Raw genomic sequence first — 18,407 nt, 5'->3', positions numbered from 1 at the left:
CATTAATTTTTGTTTAAAAAGCCCTTTACTGTGATGACGCAACAACGTATGACAACATTCGAGTACACACATCTTCATCATGCATGTCTTTCATCATGCCAGCCTTGATCACATACATGCCTTGGGTGTGATCACATTGAATGCATATATTATGACTTGTGCAAGTGCAAGTCGAATCATAAATGAGCCGAAAAACGAAATTTAAAAAGTGGCATTGAAACACACTGTGACTTGCATGTTGCTACTCACACTGAACGCATCCAATAATAGTAATAGTACTGTATACTATCCTTGGACCGCACCAGCAAGTGCAAACGTTCAGTGTGTGTTCCAATATTATTATTGCTCTCTCTAGATTTCGTTTCTCATCTGCAAGCTTGGTCATGCAAAACCAAGCTTGCACTTGCACATATACGCATCTTATGTGATCACATACTTAGATTGTATTTACTTAATATTTTTGTATTTATAATTTTGTAAAACTTTGTATTTATTGATTATTGTGTCAGCGGCTATTGATTAGGCCTAATTGATTATTGATTACTCGTTATTCTTTATATTTTGTTATTTTATTCTCATTCATTCATTGTTGTCACACATATTTATGTAGGTGTTTTTCTGTAAGTATTGGGAATTGTATTTGATTGAATTACATTTGTGTTGTGAATGTATTTGTATTTTGTGTAACAGGTAGTGATCAACTTCTCTCTGTACCCGATCCGGTCGGCGCGTCAGATGTCGCCGTGCGAAGAGGGTTACATCTACATCCCGGTCGCGTTCATGGCGATGCTCTACCTGGTCTACCTGGTCGAGTGCTGGCATTGCACCGCCAGGGTGCAGCTCGGATATCGTGAGGACGCCTCCACCGTTCTACACAAGGTGCATCAGATGCGCCAGGCCTTGCCCATTGTCTGGTGAGTGAACGATACGAAATAACATAGGAAGAGATTAATAATAAGGGAAACGAGGAGGATATGGATACAATAAGGATAAGTAGTATACAGTAAACTATAGAATTATAGTAACTATAATTACTAAAGAAGTGATAAGATCCAAATTTCTAATGCAATGAGATAAAGTTTGTTTGGAATCTCAATTGCGTATTTTTTAGCACGTGATCGAGCTAGCCAATCTAATGCGACAGTCAATGGTCATACTGTGGGTAATATAGTTACTGTAGTATAAAGTAGTGGATGAGTATAAGTATTCAAGCCTATGCTTATTCAATCTATGGTATAAGATGGAGATTAAAGATGAGGGAAACGATAAGGATATGGATATAAAGTGAAAGGATAATATAGAAGAGAATTAGAATACGATAAATTACCTGTGATTTGATGTAGAAATTGGAATGGACATAACCTATGTATATTTGGACAATTTGAAACTAAATTAGGAAATTGAAGAAGTTTTGGGCAATAGCCTGTTTTTTCTTTTCCGATCCTTGTATTATTTTGCTAACCTTATAGATAAATAAAGTGTTATGTTTCCATAAGAGAAACAAGAAGGATAAGTATGAAGTAGAAGTTGAGAATAAGTTAGAGGATGATGATAAGGAGAACGAAAAATAATATGGATACAATCAGGATAAATAGTATGAAGTAGAGGATTATAAGATGGAGAATAAAGATGAAGGGAACAAGAAAAATATGAATAAGGATGAGGATATAGTAGTATATTAGAATAAGTTGGAAGAAAATGATAGGGGAAACGAGGAAGATGAGTATAAAGTAGAAGATTACAATAACTTAGAGAATAATGATAAGGGAAACGAGAAGGATATGGATAGAATAAGGATAAGTAGTATAGGGTAGTGATGTATAAGGATGAGATAAGTATAAGGATGTGAATAAGGGAAAGTAAGAGGTTAAGGAAACCGAGAAGGATAAGCATATTATAAGAATAAGGAAAACGAAAATGATGAGGATGAGAATAAGGATAAGGATAAGGAAATAGCTTATTGGTAGCATAGAATATTTTTGTAACATAAAATTGATAATATCACTTAAGTAAGATATGGCAGGCGCATTGTCCTGTAACGGTAAAGATATTATCATTGAAAATAATATTGATGATAAGGATAAGGCCCGTGACATGGATATAAGATAATTGATGGAATAGAATATCTTTGTAACTTAATTGAAATTTATAAGAACAACTTTAGTTATCCTTACATCTATCTGCATTATTCTTGTACTTTTATGGTTGTATTGCTTACGTATAAATGTATTTGAGAAATAAAGAGAAGTTTTTTTTTCATTCCGACAGTGATTAGAAATGAAGTTACTCTGATAAGGAGCGAGTTTTTGCTTCACGTTGAAGTAATTTGGATGAATAACATTATTTGATACTAGCAGATAACCCGTGCTCAACAAGGGTCTTTTTAAAACTTGACAAACTGAAAACTTGACGTAATGAAATCTTGAAGAATTGAAAATAAGCCTATAACAATCATCGGTTAATTAAGAACTAATATAATATATAAGTTTTGCATATTATGCAAAATTTCGAGTAAATCAGTCCAGTAGTTCAGACGTGATGATGCGTCAAACATAATTTCCTATTCCGTACATTTTTGAATAAGCCTGTTCTTTCCTTAATTAAACTATATATTTTGGGTTATTATAACATATCGAGGAATATCTGAGAAAACAAGATGGTATTTTAAAATTAAAACTTAAAATATAGTGATTGATTTTTGGTTAGCTACCAGCCTATCTATACCTAAATAGTGGGATATTTTTTCGTAGTTTGTAATTGACCGAGCGAAGTGAGGTCTAAGATTCAAGTCGACGGTTTGGCATTTCTCTTAATGTTCAAATGTTTAAATATTTGAATGTTTAAATGCTTGAATGTTTAAATGTTTGAATGTTTATATGTTGCGCATTTACGGCGAAACGCGGTAATAGATTTTCATGAAATTTGGCAGGTAAATGTTCCTTTTTTAATTGCGCGTCGACGTATATACAAGGTTTTTGAGAATTTTGCATTTCAAGGATAATATAAAAGGAAAAAGGAGCCTCCTTCATGCGCCAATATTAGAGTAAAAATCAGACTATTATTCATCATAAATCAGCTGACAAGTGATTACACAGATGTGTGGAGAAGCCAGTCTATTGCTGTATTTCCATAAGGTCTATAGTTTCAATCAGGTACTTGTGGATGAGAATACTGCGTGAGGTCTACTGTTCACAGAACTACTAGTTATGTAATTATTAGTAGGGGAGGATTGATAGGACAGATAGGAAAGTTTGTTGATTCATGTCCTGTAACCAGAAAACAAGATTGGAAAGCAGCATGCCAACATCATCTAGCGGCGAAAACTCTAACTAACCAACACAAGACATGTCTGCTTCTACAAAATGCTGACCCCGAGTGTGGGGTGGATATAAGCAGTTTCTGGTCACGTTTACTGATACTGGAAATATGTGGAATGTTGGAATCCAGCTTAATTCAGTTGAACAGTATGATGTTACTTGAATATTGACAACTACTGATTACCTCAACATTATCTACATTTTTCAAGAAAATAAGCCTCTAAGAGAAGTTTATATAGGAAAACAAAACGACAAATCATGTAGTGAGGTTAGAATATCCTATTCCATTCCAACTCTTTAATTTGACACAATCAGTTATTAAACATTTTTACGTGTCAACTCGACATTTTTGGGTGTCTTGACTTTTGGATTGATCGAGAAATGAAAAATTCTCGAAATTCGAGAAATACAATGATTAAAATAAATAATTCAATTTCATTTTAATCATTTTCACGTATCAACTCGACATTTTTGGGTGTCTTGACTTTTGGATTGATCGAGAAATGTATGGTTATTTAACAACTTAATATGAAAAATTAGTAATAACTAGTAATTAAATTTTACGAATAGTTAAATTTTAATTCCTCCATGATAATAGAAAATTCAAAGTTTAAAAACGGTCAAAATGTGTAAAAAATCAAACAATAACCATAAAAATGGAAAATAAATGAAAAACAATAATTATACAGCAATAGTCACCTCTCCGATATAATCTTCACCCCTCTCTGATTCATATAATACTTATGATTATGATCTAATTATTGTATGAAATGTGATTAAGTTGAGTAAAATAAAATAGTAAGTTGAATGCAGTTACCTCCCTAAACTCATCATAGTATATCTAACTATTTCGTATTTTGCCCTCCTTCACTTGAATATAATGATGCAGTTCTCTTTAAATATTATTTTTTATTTTATTCAATAACATCAAATCACTGTGATCGTCATATTCATATGCTATCGATAGTTTTTGTATGAATAGAGCAATAATGAAAGGAATGGCAGAGGAAAGGAAGGCCAAGGCTACCTAGAACAACTACTGAAGAAGGAACTGAGATGTGCCAACTACAGAGACCTCGAAAGGATGATAGAGAGGCATGGAGAGTTGCTGCCAACCAGCCCAATGGTTTTTAACCAAAGAAAGAGGAAGAGGAAAGAGGAATGATGAAGACAATATTTTGTGTGTGAGTCTTTCACTCGATATCATCCCTTCGTGCTAAAACTTCACAACAAAGATAAGGGAAGATCTGTGAAGTACTTACTTCTATCAGCAGAAGAAATACTAACTTCTCTCGGCTACACAAATGAAAATAAAGCTACACTTGCGCTTCACAAAATTATTACAATCTACAAATTATTCCATTCACCGAATGAATAACAACATTCATACTCCATCTAGTTGGAATATTCAATTCAATTCAATAATTCTTCATTGAGGTATTCAGCACACAATGATTAATGATTAGAACAAATTTTTTGATCTAGGCTAAACTACATGAATAGCTATAGTTGAATGACTATAGCTAAATGGATAGACATACAAAAGAATCCAATAATCAACAAAGTCTTAAAGGTCTTATTTTGCAAAACGTAAATTAAATAAGTAACATGATTAAAAAAATACAAACTTCCATTAGAAAAAATAAATAAAAATAAACATGTAATGAATACCCAATCAAAGTGCTCTGACCCAGCAATAAAGGTATAGTCCCAAACACAAGTCTATGACTCATATGGGACTATACCTTTATTGCTGGGTCAAAGCACTTTGATTGGGTATTCATTACATGTTTATTTTTTTGAATATAACTATCAAATACTGATAATCTTCCAATCCTTCGTAAAGGCGCATTCACAATACTTCTTCAATGTGCGAAGGCTTCACAATAAATTACTGGATGAGAATGAAGTAGCAACAACTCCTTATCAGTAGCTGAACAGACATTCGAAATAGAAACCTGGATAGATGAGACTATAGTCTAGTAGTAGTTACCAACAGTGAGAAATGTGATTGTTTGGGAGGGTGTGAGGGGTACTACTTGATCTAGGGCTGATCCTGGGTGCTGGGGGGTTTTTAAGGGGGTTCCTGGAATAGGATATCCTTGTACAGGGTGGTTTTGAAGGGGGTGGGGGTGTCTTTATCAGCCCAGACACGTAATGCCGCCTGGAGGTCGATCTTTCATGCGGCCCTGAGATAAAGTACGTACAACACAGCAACGATTCACACTGAATACACGGCAGCAACGATACAGGAATGAAAAAGCCACTAGTGAGGGGCAGAGGAGCCAAGAAAGAGGATGAAGGAAAGAGGAATGCACGAGAGAGAGGAAGAGGAGTCGAGAGAGAGGAAGAGAAGACGAGAGAGAGAGAGAGAGGGTGAGGGAATAAGATGAATGCGAGGGGAAGAGGGATGATGTGATGAGAGAGTACAAAGAAGGAGGAGTAGGTGAATGAAGGCGGAATAAGACGAAAAGAAAAGCAGGCGAATGAATACGAGAAAGAAAGGAGAGAAGACAGAAAAAAATGAGTTGGAAGTAAGGAAAGAAAGGAAGGAGAAGAGGGGTAATAAAAGAAGAAGCAGCAGGAGATAGAGGAGGAGGAGGCGAAGGAGGAAGAGGAGGAGTAGGATGAGGAGAAGGAGGAGGAGGAGGAGGAGGAAGAGGAGGTGGGTGAGGAGTAGGAGGAGGAAGAGGAGGTGGTGAGGAGGTGGAGGGAGAGTTGTAGGAGGAGGAGGGGGTTGAGAAAGAGAAGGAACAGAAGCAGGAGGAAGAGGAGGAGCAGCAGGATGAGGACGAGAAGGAGGAGGAGTAAGATGAGGTGGGGGTGGAGGAGCAGGATTAGTGGGAGGAGAAAGAAGAGAAAGAGGAGGAGTAGGATGATGAGGAGGAGGAGGAGGTTGAGGAGGAGGAGGAGGATTAGAAGGAGACGAAAATGAGATGGAAGAAGTGAAGTGAGGAAAGAGAGGGAAGAATAGGAGTGGTAAGAAGAAGCAGCAGTAGATGGTGATGGAGGAGGAGGATAATGAGGAGGAGGATGAGTAGGAGGAGAAAGAAGAGAAGGAGGAGGAGTAGGATAAAGAGGAGGAGGAGGAGGAGGTGGAGGAGGAGTAGGAGGTGGTGGTGGAGGAGGAGGAGGAGGAGGAGGAGGAGGAGGAGGAGAGGAGGAGGAGGAGGAGTAGGATGAAGAGGAGGAAATTAATAAGAAGTATAAAATCGAATAGAGAAGTGAGGAAAGAGGAGGGAGGATTAGAAAAGGAAGAAGGAGTAGAAGAAGGGCGAGAAAGAAGAATTAGAAAAGGTAGAAGGAGAAGGAGAAGGAGGCAAAAATAGGAAAAATGCGATACAAAAAGGGTGAAGAGAAGAAAGATCACTACGAGGGGGAAAAAGGAAGCAGAAAATGAAGGGGAGAGTGATTCTAGAGGAGAAGAAGAAGGGAGAGAGGAGGTGAATGAGAAAACAATGATAGGTGGAGAGGGGTAAAAGGGGAAATAGGAAATAAATAAGAATGTGACATAATTAGGAATTGAAAAGAGATAGAAGAGAAGTGGAAGAGCGGATTAAGATTAAGAGGAGAATATAGAAGTAAAATATTGAGAAGAAGCGGAAAAGTGTGACAAAGTGACATATGACGGGAAGATTGCACTAAAAACCGAGGGAGAGGTGGAAAGCAAAATGATTTGAACAATATTAAGATGAAGTCAAGACAGAATAGACAATGAAGATGAGAGGAATTCGATAGTGATTTCAGATTTAATAAGATAACATTCGAAGAAGATGTGTACCATTTTGGAATAAGAGACAAGAGTGAGATGGAAGGATAGAGTAGAAGAAGAGTCAAGATGAATAAAGTTGGATAAAAGTGAGATAAGATGAAGAGAGTTCACGGCCGTCAGTATATATTTGCCTTCTCGAAACAAAAACGTGCATCGTTTCTCATTCAGATAAGCAAAAGTCTTTTGAGAATTCATAGCCTCTTCGCTTTCTGACACACATTTATTGCAGGCTTACTCCTCGTTTGATCGTACATCTTATCAATACCAAGCAGGAGGCTGATGATAGGGCAATATTTGCAAACGATGAACTCACCTCATATAAGCTGCATGGAAATTTAATACTGAAATATTCATAATCATTTCTGCAATTTTCATGGACAATGTTTCATGGAATCGGAGTTTGAATTGGGAATCAAATATTTCAAAAAATAATAATGTGAATAGTACAGGATATTGTAATGAGAGAGATCATTACAAAAAAACAATGAAACAAAAGATAGCCAGGGATTTTCTTCCATATTTCATTCTCTTCTACGATTTCCTAGTGTAATATTCATCTTTCATCTATATAATAAGAGAGAGTAGGGTTGTGTTTGTTCGCATCAAAACAAGTCAACTTGTGGATTGCATACCGGAAAAACGGGAATGATTTAGATCTCGTAATTTTGCACATAGATTCTAAAAATATCAATTTCGTGCACCTCGAAGCACAAATTTTCAATTTTCCCTCTGGATTTTTCAGAATTGATGTTCAAATTTCATTCATGATACCGTACATGAAGTTCCATACGGCATAGGCTACATTGTTGTAGGCCAGAAGTGTGTTTTTTTATAAGGAGGTTATAATGCTGTTACAAGACAATCATTTTCGAACGGAGCCGTGTAGCGTAATGGTAGAACACTCGCTTTCGGAGCGATGGTTTCTCGGTTCCCATCCCGATTCTTCCTCATTTTTTGTTCTTTATTTTTTCCCTCGAAACGTATTATTATCAATTATTTTTTGAAGGAATTTGTTTTCATTACAATTGAACTTGGATTTTATCACATAATTATTTTAATGTAAAATTTTGCCACCAGTAAAAATGAAATGGACATAGGCTTCATGCTGTATCATTGAATTTCATAGGAAAAACATGAATAGATCACAATAAAATGAGTAATAATTTATATTCTTCAGTTATAATGTACTATCAGACACAAATTCGGAGTGAAACGAATATATTTTAGATATTTTGTTTGGAATTGGGGAAACCAATTCTGCCTGATTCAAAGCCTGAATCAAAGCTGCCTGATTCAAATTGAGGAGGATCTAATCGATATTAAAATTTATTGATGTATTGAAAAAAAATCAATATGATCCTGTGAGGTTTTCAAGTATTATGTCTTCTTCAGTTATCTATACTATAATTAAGGGAAGAACTGGCTTATACACGTAAGGAATAGGAAATTATGTTTGACGCATCATCACGTCTGAACTACTGGACTGATTGATTTGAAATTTTGCATAAAGACTCTTTATTAACCGAGGATGGTTATAGGCCTATTTTCAAATTTAGAATATTTTATTAAGTCAAGTTTTCAGTTTGCAAAGTTTTAAAATAGACCCTTGCGAAGCACGGGTTACCTGCTAGTAATAAATAAATTATCAAGATAATCTACTTGTCATTTTTGGATATCCCCATTGAATAGTACAGGTTATGAAAATTATTACAAAAGAGCAACAAAATCCAAAAATTACCAAGATTTTTCTTCTACTTGATAGCGTGATATTATTTATCTTTAATAATAAGAAAATTATCTTCATCATGATGATCTACTAACGTGATAATTGGTTGTGTTTTGCGATTATCTTCATTGTAAAAAATCAATTTTCACAAATTGTATCATATTTTTGTGGTATCACTGTGTATTTTTTTGTAATTATTTTGTTTTGTCACAAATTTATTGTGACTTATTGAACTCTTGATACATGGTATTGCATGCAATTTCACTACAGCTACAGCCTATCTAAAAACTATTTTTATTGTAGACATTTTTAACTCTTGATTTATCACTGTTTTTCTAAATCCAAGTAGCCTAGTAACTAACTATTGAATATTAATTGAACTTTTCATAAGGTAATTAAACTGTATCTATGAGCTAACCAGCTTCATCATAGACTTATTGAATATTTGATACGGTATTGCAATTGCACTATCTCTGAGAGTTCACTAACTTTATTGTAATTGCAATTTTGCCGGCCAGATAGCCGAATTGACTAAGGCGTTGCACCCTTCAGTCTGCTAGTACTACCTGGTCGCGGGTTCGAATCCCGCCGAATCCCATCGAATAGACATGGACGTTTGATCATCTCATGATTCACCCTCGCACTTCCCATTACCCACGCACAAGCAAAAATCCCACGTGGGAATCATCCACAATTTTTTAAAATAATTAAATTCATCACGCTTACTCACGAATTCAATGATATTTCAATGTGTTGCAACCCATATTGTTATCATACAAGATAATTTGCATGTTTGCTTTCACGATATAACTTGGTTTAAACAGCCCATTGTTCAACAATTATTGTCAATCAACAGCTGTAGTATAGTTCTAGTTATTCTGGGATCAGAAATATCTGTGTTCGAAAGTGTTGACGGAACTTGGCCATTCTTGGTTCGATTTCTAATCAAAATTCGGGAACGAAATAGTAGGGGCTGAGCCTTTTTTTCATTCATATTAATTCTATTAATATGAGTGTTTTTGTGCTCAATAAAATCCTCTTTTACTGATGATGTTTATGTTACAAGCAATGTAAACAAAAATCGATTTGATTTGAAATTTATTGATGGATGAGAAATGGATAAATTGCAGGTGGAAGGCAGTGTGTTACCACTACGTGAGGCGCAAGCGTCAGGTGACGAGATACCGGAACGGCGACTCGTTCACATCGACCCAGGTCTACTACGAGCGGGTCAACTCCCACGCGGCTGGCACCAGCTTCGTCTTCGCCTACTGTGGAGTCAAGGACATCTCCAGGAAGTTGGTGCTGCACCACACCAAGGGACCCATCACCAAGATACGCTTCAGCAAAGGTAACCACTATAGTTTGTTCTTCAGATTCGAATTGATAGATTTGACGTCTCTAGGAGAATTAGAACAACCCCCGACTTGGGGAGTCAAAGGGGAAGAGAGATCCATTGTTTTATATGAAATAAAAACACAACTGTGTGTACAACCAGAACTGATTGGATTATATTGAACTCTTATGCAAAAATAGCCTACTGGTTTATGCAACAGTTTTATAATGAGGGTTTTTAACGCACGAGGTAGATGTAGAGTTGAGACACAAGTGAGCGAGCTCAGCGCATAAATAATTAAACATCTCACGAGTGCTTTGAAGACCATAAAAAACTGTTGTATACACTATTTTATCTACGACCATTCAAGCAAAGTATCACATTGTTGTAAGGTTAGAAATCAATCAACAAGCCTATTCATGGTGAAAAGATTGACATAACAATTGGTAAAAAGCTACTCAGAGAGAGTGAACAGTAAATTCGAAACTTGACGAAATAAAAACTTGAAATACTAAAAACAAGACAAACTAAAAACATGAATTGAAAATTTGACTAACTGATAACTTGCAATACTGAAAACTTAAGCTGAAAAATCAACATAGCCTACTGAAAACATGACGAAATGAGATATTGACGAATTGAAAGCTAGATATACTAAAAACAAGACAAACTGAAAACTTGACGTAATGAAAACGGATTAGAAATTTGTCAAACTGAATACTTGATTTTGTATAAACTTGATAAACTGAGACTGCTGCCAGCATCAGAAACCGTGTTTCAATGTTGATGCCACCAGCATCGAAAACCGTGTTACAATGTTCAAGTCGTAGCTTAAAGTCCTCATCATAGTGTCAGAATCAGAATTCAGAATCAACTTATTTTCAAAAAAATAATTCTTAGATGGCTCAGAGGTCTTATGCCTGACCATTTATAATCCTTATTCAATGTTATTTCGTAGTTTGAATGAAATTTGGTGGCTTGCAATAAGCATTAGTAAGATGAGCTGTTATTGGAAAGTGTACAAGGTGAATGAATGTGAGAGTGAATGGTTGCTAATCTTTGCTTTCTCTCTTCTTTTTCTTTCTCCATCTATTCGCATGTATTTATAGAAATAGTACAAGGAGTATCCTTAGTTTTTCTCTCCCAATCAGTTCTTCTCTGTAAAAATATAAATAGATAATTAAATAAATAAAATTTGAAATTAATTAAAGTGATATTCATTCCTGCTTGCAAACATGGAGTATTGTATACTTCCAGCAAGTAGTATTTTTTATTCCAATTCACAAATTTCTTTCTAGTAAAACATACCAGTATTTATTTTATTAAACATTATTATTATTTTTCATCTTACTGATCTGTGTATTTTTGTTTTTCTTATTGATTTTGATTGTAAATATTGCGAGTTTGAATAAATAAAAAATTAATATGAATATATGTTTTTGAAAATGCATTGCGAAAAGACCCCTGTTATGGGATTGGCTGTGATGTTGTAATGTTCATATTATAACGTGGTTGTGGATAAAAATAATTTCGAATGAACTAAACCAATGACTGGGATATTTTTTCATGATTAGGCTTTGCGTTCGCGAACGTGGCAGCAGCGGCCGAGTTCGAGGAGCAACGGTCGCGCTTCTTCGCCGACCAGGAGCGTCACGACGACTACATGGAGATGCGTGAAGGCCTCGACCTCACCGACGTCACGGGCTTCCGTGAACACGTGGTCGCCCTCACCGACCCCGACCGTCCGCCCTGGTATGCGCGCGCACCTGTCTTCTGGCTCTGCTCATTCCTGCTGCTGTCATGGCCGCTCAGGATACTGCTCGAGTACAACACTGCCTATGTCCATTATCAGGTCATTCTTCAAACATTATTTGATATCAAATAAAAAATCACAATAATTATCATGGACCTATATAATTATATAGATGTACTACAATTTACATTAGGTGAATATTGTTATTAGAAAATACTACACCATGAAAATGATGCTGATTTCTTGAATAATTGGATAATGTTGTCAGAATTGACAGTACAGTACAGTGTTTGATATAAGATTGAATTTCATAATTTTGAATAAATTCAGAATAGTAACTATTAAACATTGCCTCTCATTCATGTATCGCCATATCATCCAAGACGATTACATGTCGGTAATGCAGTGGAAACGAAAATGTGTGTTTATTTCACAAAAGTATGAAATGAATATACAGTATTATATTGCTTTGATAAGGAAAATGTAAAACCACATAAATAGTCCAGGCAACGAATGCTCAAATAAAAGTATAGAGGGAAAAGTTTGGAACACAATTTTCAACTCCACAGCTCTCTTAAGGATAGTAAGAGGATTAACATATCAAAAGTCCTCACCCCTACCCACTGTGCTTGAGGGGTGGGGGTGGTTTGAAAGTACCATTTTTTCATTTTTCGCATATATCTCGGAAACTATGCATCTTATGAAAATTCGTAATCTTTGCAAAATTGAAGCTTACATAATTATCAACAAGTTTTGTCATTTACATTTTTTTCATATATCTTATAGTTTCTTAGATATCCGCTCTAGAAGGTGAGAATTTTCTTGAAAAAACACTTCTGCCACCAGTTTTTTTTCATTTTTTCGGCCTTATGATTTTTGAACGATTAATGAAAAAAATCCGTGCTGATTATGAGCTGATAGAGCATCAAATTATCTTCAATCTGATGTATATTTTCACTATTTTACGTATTTCCCTACGAAAGTTGCAGCAGTTTTAGTGTTGAGAGTGAAATTTTCTGTTCAGCAACAATAGATCAGTTGATCATGGAATTTGGAGGGAATGATTGGAACACAATTTTTGACTTTGCAGCTTTGTTGAGACTAGTTTAGAGGTGAGCGTATCAAAAATCCCAACCCCTACATTATGTGCTAAAGGGATGAGGGTGGTTTGAGAGTTGCACTAGCAACTATTCTCAACAAAGCTGCAGTCAAAAATTGTAAGTGAGATAATTTTAATTGAGATAATTTGATTCTCTATCAGCTCATAATCAGCACGGATTTTTTTCATTAATCGTTCAAAAATCATAAGGCCGAAAAACTGGTGGCAGAAGTATTTTTTCAAAAAAATTCTCACCTTCTAGAGCGGATATCTAAGAAACTATAAGAGATATGGAAAATAATGTAAATGACAAAACTTGTTGATAATTATATAAGCTTCAATTTTGCACAGAATACGAATGTTCATAAGATGCATAGTTTCCGAGATATATGCGAAAAATGAAAAAATTGTACTTTCAAACCACCCCCACCCCTCAATCACAGGGGGTAGGGGTGAGGACTTTTCATATGTTAATCCTCTTACTATCCTTAAGAGAGCTGTGGAGTTGAAAATTGTGTTCCAAACTTTTCCCTCTATAATATTTCGTTGACTGGACTAATATACAAGCAAGAATAAAGCGTTTGATAATAATCATTCTGGAAATCAGGAGAATATTAGAAGACCAAAAGTAGTGTTGAATGACCAATGAAAATTCATATTTATTTGAGAAATTGCCCAATTGCACATAATTACGCCCAAATTCGTGATATATTTTTCATTATGAACGAATACTTTTATTGTCCTTCAACTAAGCTTAAACTATGAAAAAAGCGGAGAACGAGCCTGTACGTACTACAGAGTAGAAATATGAAATATTCACAGTGGATGACGAACCACTGCGATTTTGAAATTATTGAACAGTGTCCAATCTGCTGAACTGTAGTGAATTATTAATAGAGAATCATTCGAGCAAACCGTTGAAAGTCATAGGTCAAAGTTTACCAACTGCCGGGGATGAATCCATCATAGAATGCTCTTTCGATGCATTTTCAATTTCAGAGTGTTGGATTGCAGAGTATTCATCTCAGTTATTAGATGATAATATTTTACCGTGGGCTCAATATCACACAGAAATGGTTTTTTATTGTATTTGCTTCCATCATTAATTGGTTGATAAATAGGGCTACTGTACTTTGTGGAATAATAATTATTAAGATAAATCTCCTTGGTGATTTTTCTTTTGAATAATATAATGTGTGGTTTCATGAAAAATGTAAGTCTTTGTTTCATTGATCAGAGCTGGAATTATTCACTGATGTACTCAATAATTATGCGTACTTAATATATGCACTAATATATTATGCGTTCATTACACAAACTGCACATTACACGAGTAATATGTAACCAGAGCACTATTTTTCTACGAATTGATTGAGTATTGTTCTGGTCATTTTTTCAGAAAACAAAAATAAATCTACCATAATCACAGCTACTCCCTCATGACATTTTCCTTATTATAAGAAATCACTTACGCTTCCCACTTTATTATAAATGCGAATTATTAACTCATGAACTGGTATTTTTTTTCATTACATCTCTTCTCTATATAATTGGAAAACACTGATTTGACTGTCATTTATTTAATAAGCTGATACGGTACTAACAAACTTACACTATAAGAAGTAGATTATCCAACTAATGGAGTACAAATGAAAAAATTCAATCAGTACTTCTCAATTATGGAAGTGTTCCACAATATCAATATAATATATTACATATTGAATAATAGATACATATTATGTATTTAACTTGACTTATTTTCATTTATATTTTGAATACTCATTTGTCCATTTTAAATTTGACAACTTGAAATAACAATCTAACTGAATTCTTTATTGAGGGCATTCATTTATTTGTTATAAGCTATTAAAAAGACCCAAAACTATCAAATATTTTATAAAATATTGCCTTTTTTGTCAGGGCTACTCTTAGGCCTACTTATCAAGAATAAAAATAAAAAATCCAAGTACCCTATTTTCAATTTTTTTAATCACAACATGTTTCAACAGTGATGTCATTATCGAGTGAGTCAATAATGACATCAGTGTTGAAACATGTTGTGATTAAAAAAATGAAAATAGGGTACTTACATTTTTTATTTTTATTCTTTATAAAAGATCTCTGGAAAAATCATTGTCAACGATCAATTTTGATGGCTTAATAGATAATATTTTATAAAATAGAGATAGTCCGATATATGGGTCTACTAATAGGCAATCTTTAAAAAAAAATGTCAAAAATCATCTATGAAATATTTGATTTTGTGATGGGCCTTCAAGATACCACATTTCCATATAGCTTTCTTTCGTCATGCTTTATTCATTCATTTATTTATCCATTCATACACAATCAAATATCAATAATCTATTAATCAAATATTCACATATTATAAAATTTGAAATGGTTTATTTCATTCTGATTTGTATATTCAGATTGATGATTTAGTGTATATGAATTATAACCTACAGAATAATTGGACAATTTAAGACAAAATTATGAAATTGAAGAAGTTTTGGGCAATAGCCTGTTTTTCCGACTACTGTATTGTTTACTCAATCCAATAAATAAATAAATAAAACTCCATATTATATCGACAATTCAAATGTAATGTTCTTGAAATTTGGAACAATCATCAATAAATGACCCGTTCTACTGTGTTGACAGGTGACAAAACTGTTCGGAGTGAACTACGACGCGACAACCAGCGTCGCGACGACACCGTCACTAGCGCCGCAGGTCTGTCTGAGCCGCGGCGGTCAAATGTCGCATGGAACCAGTATGGCAGACAGCACAGAGCTGGAATGGTGCATACGGGAGAACGTCACTCTGGTACCAAGCTACTCAGAGGCACTGCTGATGGCCAATGACGGTCATTTGCCCCAATGCCATGTGCCCAATGACGGCCATTTGCCCCAATGCCATGTGCCCAATGCCATGTCGTCGTATAGTGTGAGAACTGTGGCAGCTACCACTAACAACAACAACATAACTAATAGTGAACAGATGGAGGAGTGCCCCGCCAGACGGTCCTGGGGCAGCATCCTCAACTTCCATGCTCATCGGTCTTCCTGGTCTCGCGCTAGCGCTCAGTTCGAGACCACCTTGATCAGGTAATCAAGGTTTCACATGAACATTGCACAGTTCATTTCTGAAAGTTTATTCAATATTTTTCAAGTTTTAACACATTACTACAGTGAAGTGTTTGAATTTATATCCTATTTTTTCAGTTGGATGGAGCTCTGGATCCCTAGATCTTTGATAACTTGCTTCAGATATTGTAGCCGGGGTCTTCCATGAGCCCTTTGTCCAATTATTATACCTTCCAATATTCTTAACGTGAATTCGTTGTGTCTAAATACATGGCCAAGCCAAGAATTACCGTCAGTCCATTAAATACGCAAAAGAGATAGCTTTTCTTTAACCCTTTGAAGTACTTTCCCATTAGTAATTTTATCAGTCCATCTCAGCTTGAGCATCCGTCTCCAACACCATACTTCAAAGGCATCTAGTGTTCTTTCTTCTGCTTTAACAATAGTCCAGGTTTCTGAACCATAGAGTGCAATACTCCAAATGCAGATTCTCATTAATATTTTCATAATTTGTAAATTGAGACTATTTGAGGAAAGGACATGCCACTTACTAATGAAAATAGCCTTTGCTTCTCTTATACGACGTTTTATATCATCTTTGTCCCTTCCATCTTCAGAAATGATACTACCCAGTATTCAAATTTTTCAATTGCTTGAGGGCATTGTTATCCAATTTTATTAATTCAAGTTCAGCTTCCTTGGAGCAGATCATCACTTTTGTCTTCATTTTATCTATTTCCATGTCATATTCAGTTTTCAAAATATCATATTAATCTGCAAAACGTAGCATTTGCACTCTGGAACCATTCACCTTGATTCCGGAGCAATACTCCTTGCATTTACTATTTTAGCATTCTAAATTCAATTTTTTTATTATTCTGAGAAAAGGATAGCGCTATCAGCTTGTCGAATGATAGACAATGATAGCAACACCAATGTTAATCAAATACTGTCATTATAACGTGGACCTTGCTAAAGAACCCGAAGCCCAATCCACCCACAAGTGGTGTATGACATTGACTTTCATCACTTCCACGCCACTCCTATATAAACTCATATGGTCCAATGCAATCAGAAGTGAATAAGTGACGCCAGTAAAGTACGGTAGGCCTACTCCTGTTGTATGTATTGTAATTAATTTAATTAATTATTGAATGATCTATTTTTCAATCCCAATTATTCTATTGATTGAAAAAATTAGACAAACTTTTGATGAGTGTAGGCCTTTTTGCCCCTTTTTGAGACTCACATTCAATGGTAACTGTGAGGAACATCTGGTGTGGCGCACTCACACAACTTTCCTTGCTCATTCAACTGTAAGCCTCAATCTTAAACGAGAATAATTTAGGGGAATAACATAATGACGATTGGCGACAACCTATTTGAAATTACAATCAGACTACTCTATATGTGTATAATTGACCGAGCGAAGTGAGGTCTCAGATTCAAGTCGACGGTTTGGCATTTCTCTTAATGTTTGAATGTTTATATGTTGCGCATTTACGGCGAAATGCGGTAATAGACTTCCATGAAATTTGACAGGTATGTTCCTTTTTTAATTGCGCGTCGATGTACATACAAGGTTTTTGGAAATTTCGCATTTCAAGGATAATTTATAAAAGAAAAAGGAGCCTCCTTCATACGCCAATATTAGAGTAAAAATCTGACTATAGAATACTAGCAGGAACCCGTGCTTCGCAAGGATATATTTTCAAACTTGATAATCTGAAAACTTGACATAATGAAATTTTAAAGAACTTAAAATAGGCCTATAACCATCCTTGGTTAATTTGTCATTGTCATTGTCATTGTTTCATAGCGATTTTATGGCCTATTCGTCAATAAATTGTATGTATACTAAAAGTGAAAATGAATGACAAATCCTTAAAATTCTATTTTCAGTAACTTGCATTCAATTTCCGACATGTGTTTCAACCTCTATTGACTGTCTACCACCCTATCTTCTTCCTACCTGAATTGTCATTATTTTTAGACTATTGATCTTTCTGCTGAAACTAAACAATTCCTTGAAAATTCCCGTCTGCTTCCTATACAAACTACATTTTGTATGTTGAAGTCTAGAGTAAACTTTGTTGTTGAGAGGTCCGAAATTCGTTAAATAGAGGTAAATAAGCAGCTAAAACTCTAAAATGTCATGGGACCAAGTAAAAATTCGTTGTGTAGAGGTTTTCGTTAACTGCAGGTTCGTTATAGAGAGGTTCGACTGTATAGTCTATGTTCTATGTTCATATTCTAAGTTCATAGTTCTATGAGTCAGTTTACACTTTGTGTAGATTCAAAGAACAAAGAATGGA

At 35.1% G+C, this 18,407-nt stretch overlaps 1 protein-coding gene across 1 annotated transcript in view; it reads left to right on the top strand.

Annotated features, from left to right (window-relative positions):
• Positions 1-18,407, top strand: part of LOC111049092 (transmembrane protein 151A) — a 119,145-nt gene that overhangs the window by 96,067 nt on the left and 4,671 nt on the right. The window contains exons 4-7 of the mRNA XM_039438050.1: positions 691-914; positions 9,946-10,166; positions 11,726-12,003; positions 15,668-16,113. Of these exons, the coding sequence (XP_039293984.1) occupies positions 691-914; positions 9,946-10,166; positions 11,726-12,003; positions 15,668-16,113 (1,169 nt within the window). The remainder of the gene's footprint in view (positions 1-690; positions 915-9,945; positions 10,167-11,725; positions 12,004-15,667; positions 16,114-18,407) is intronic.

Source organism: Nilaparvata lugens, chromosome 11 (genome assembly GCF_014356525.2).
Source record: "Nilaparvata lugens isolate BPH chromosome 11, ASM1435652v1, whole genome shotgun sequence".
NCBI lineage: Eukaryota > Metazoa > Arthropoda > Insecta > Hemiptera > Delphacidae > Nilaparvata > Nilaparvata lugens.
Note: the sequence above shows the minus strand (reverse complement) of the source record. Positions and strands in the feature narration are given on the sequence as shown.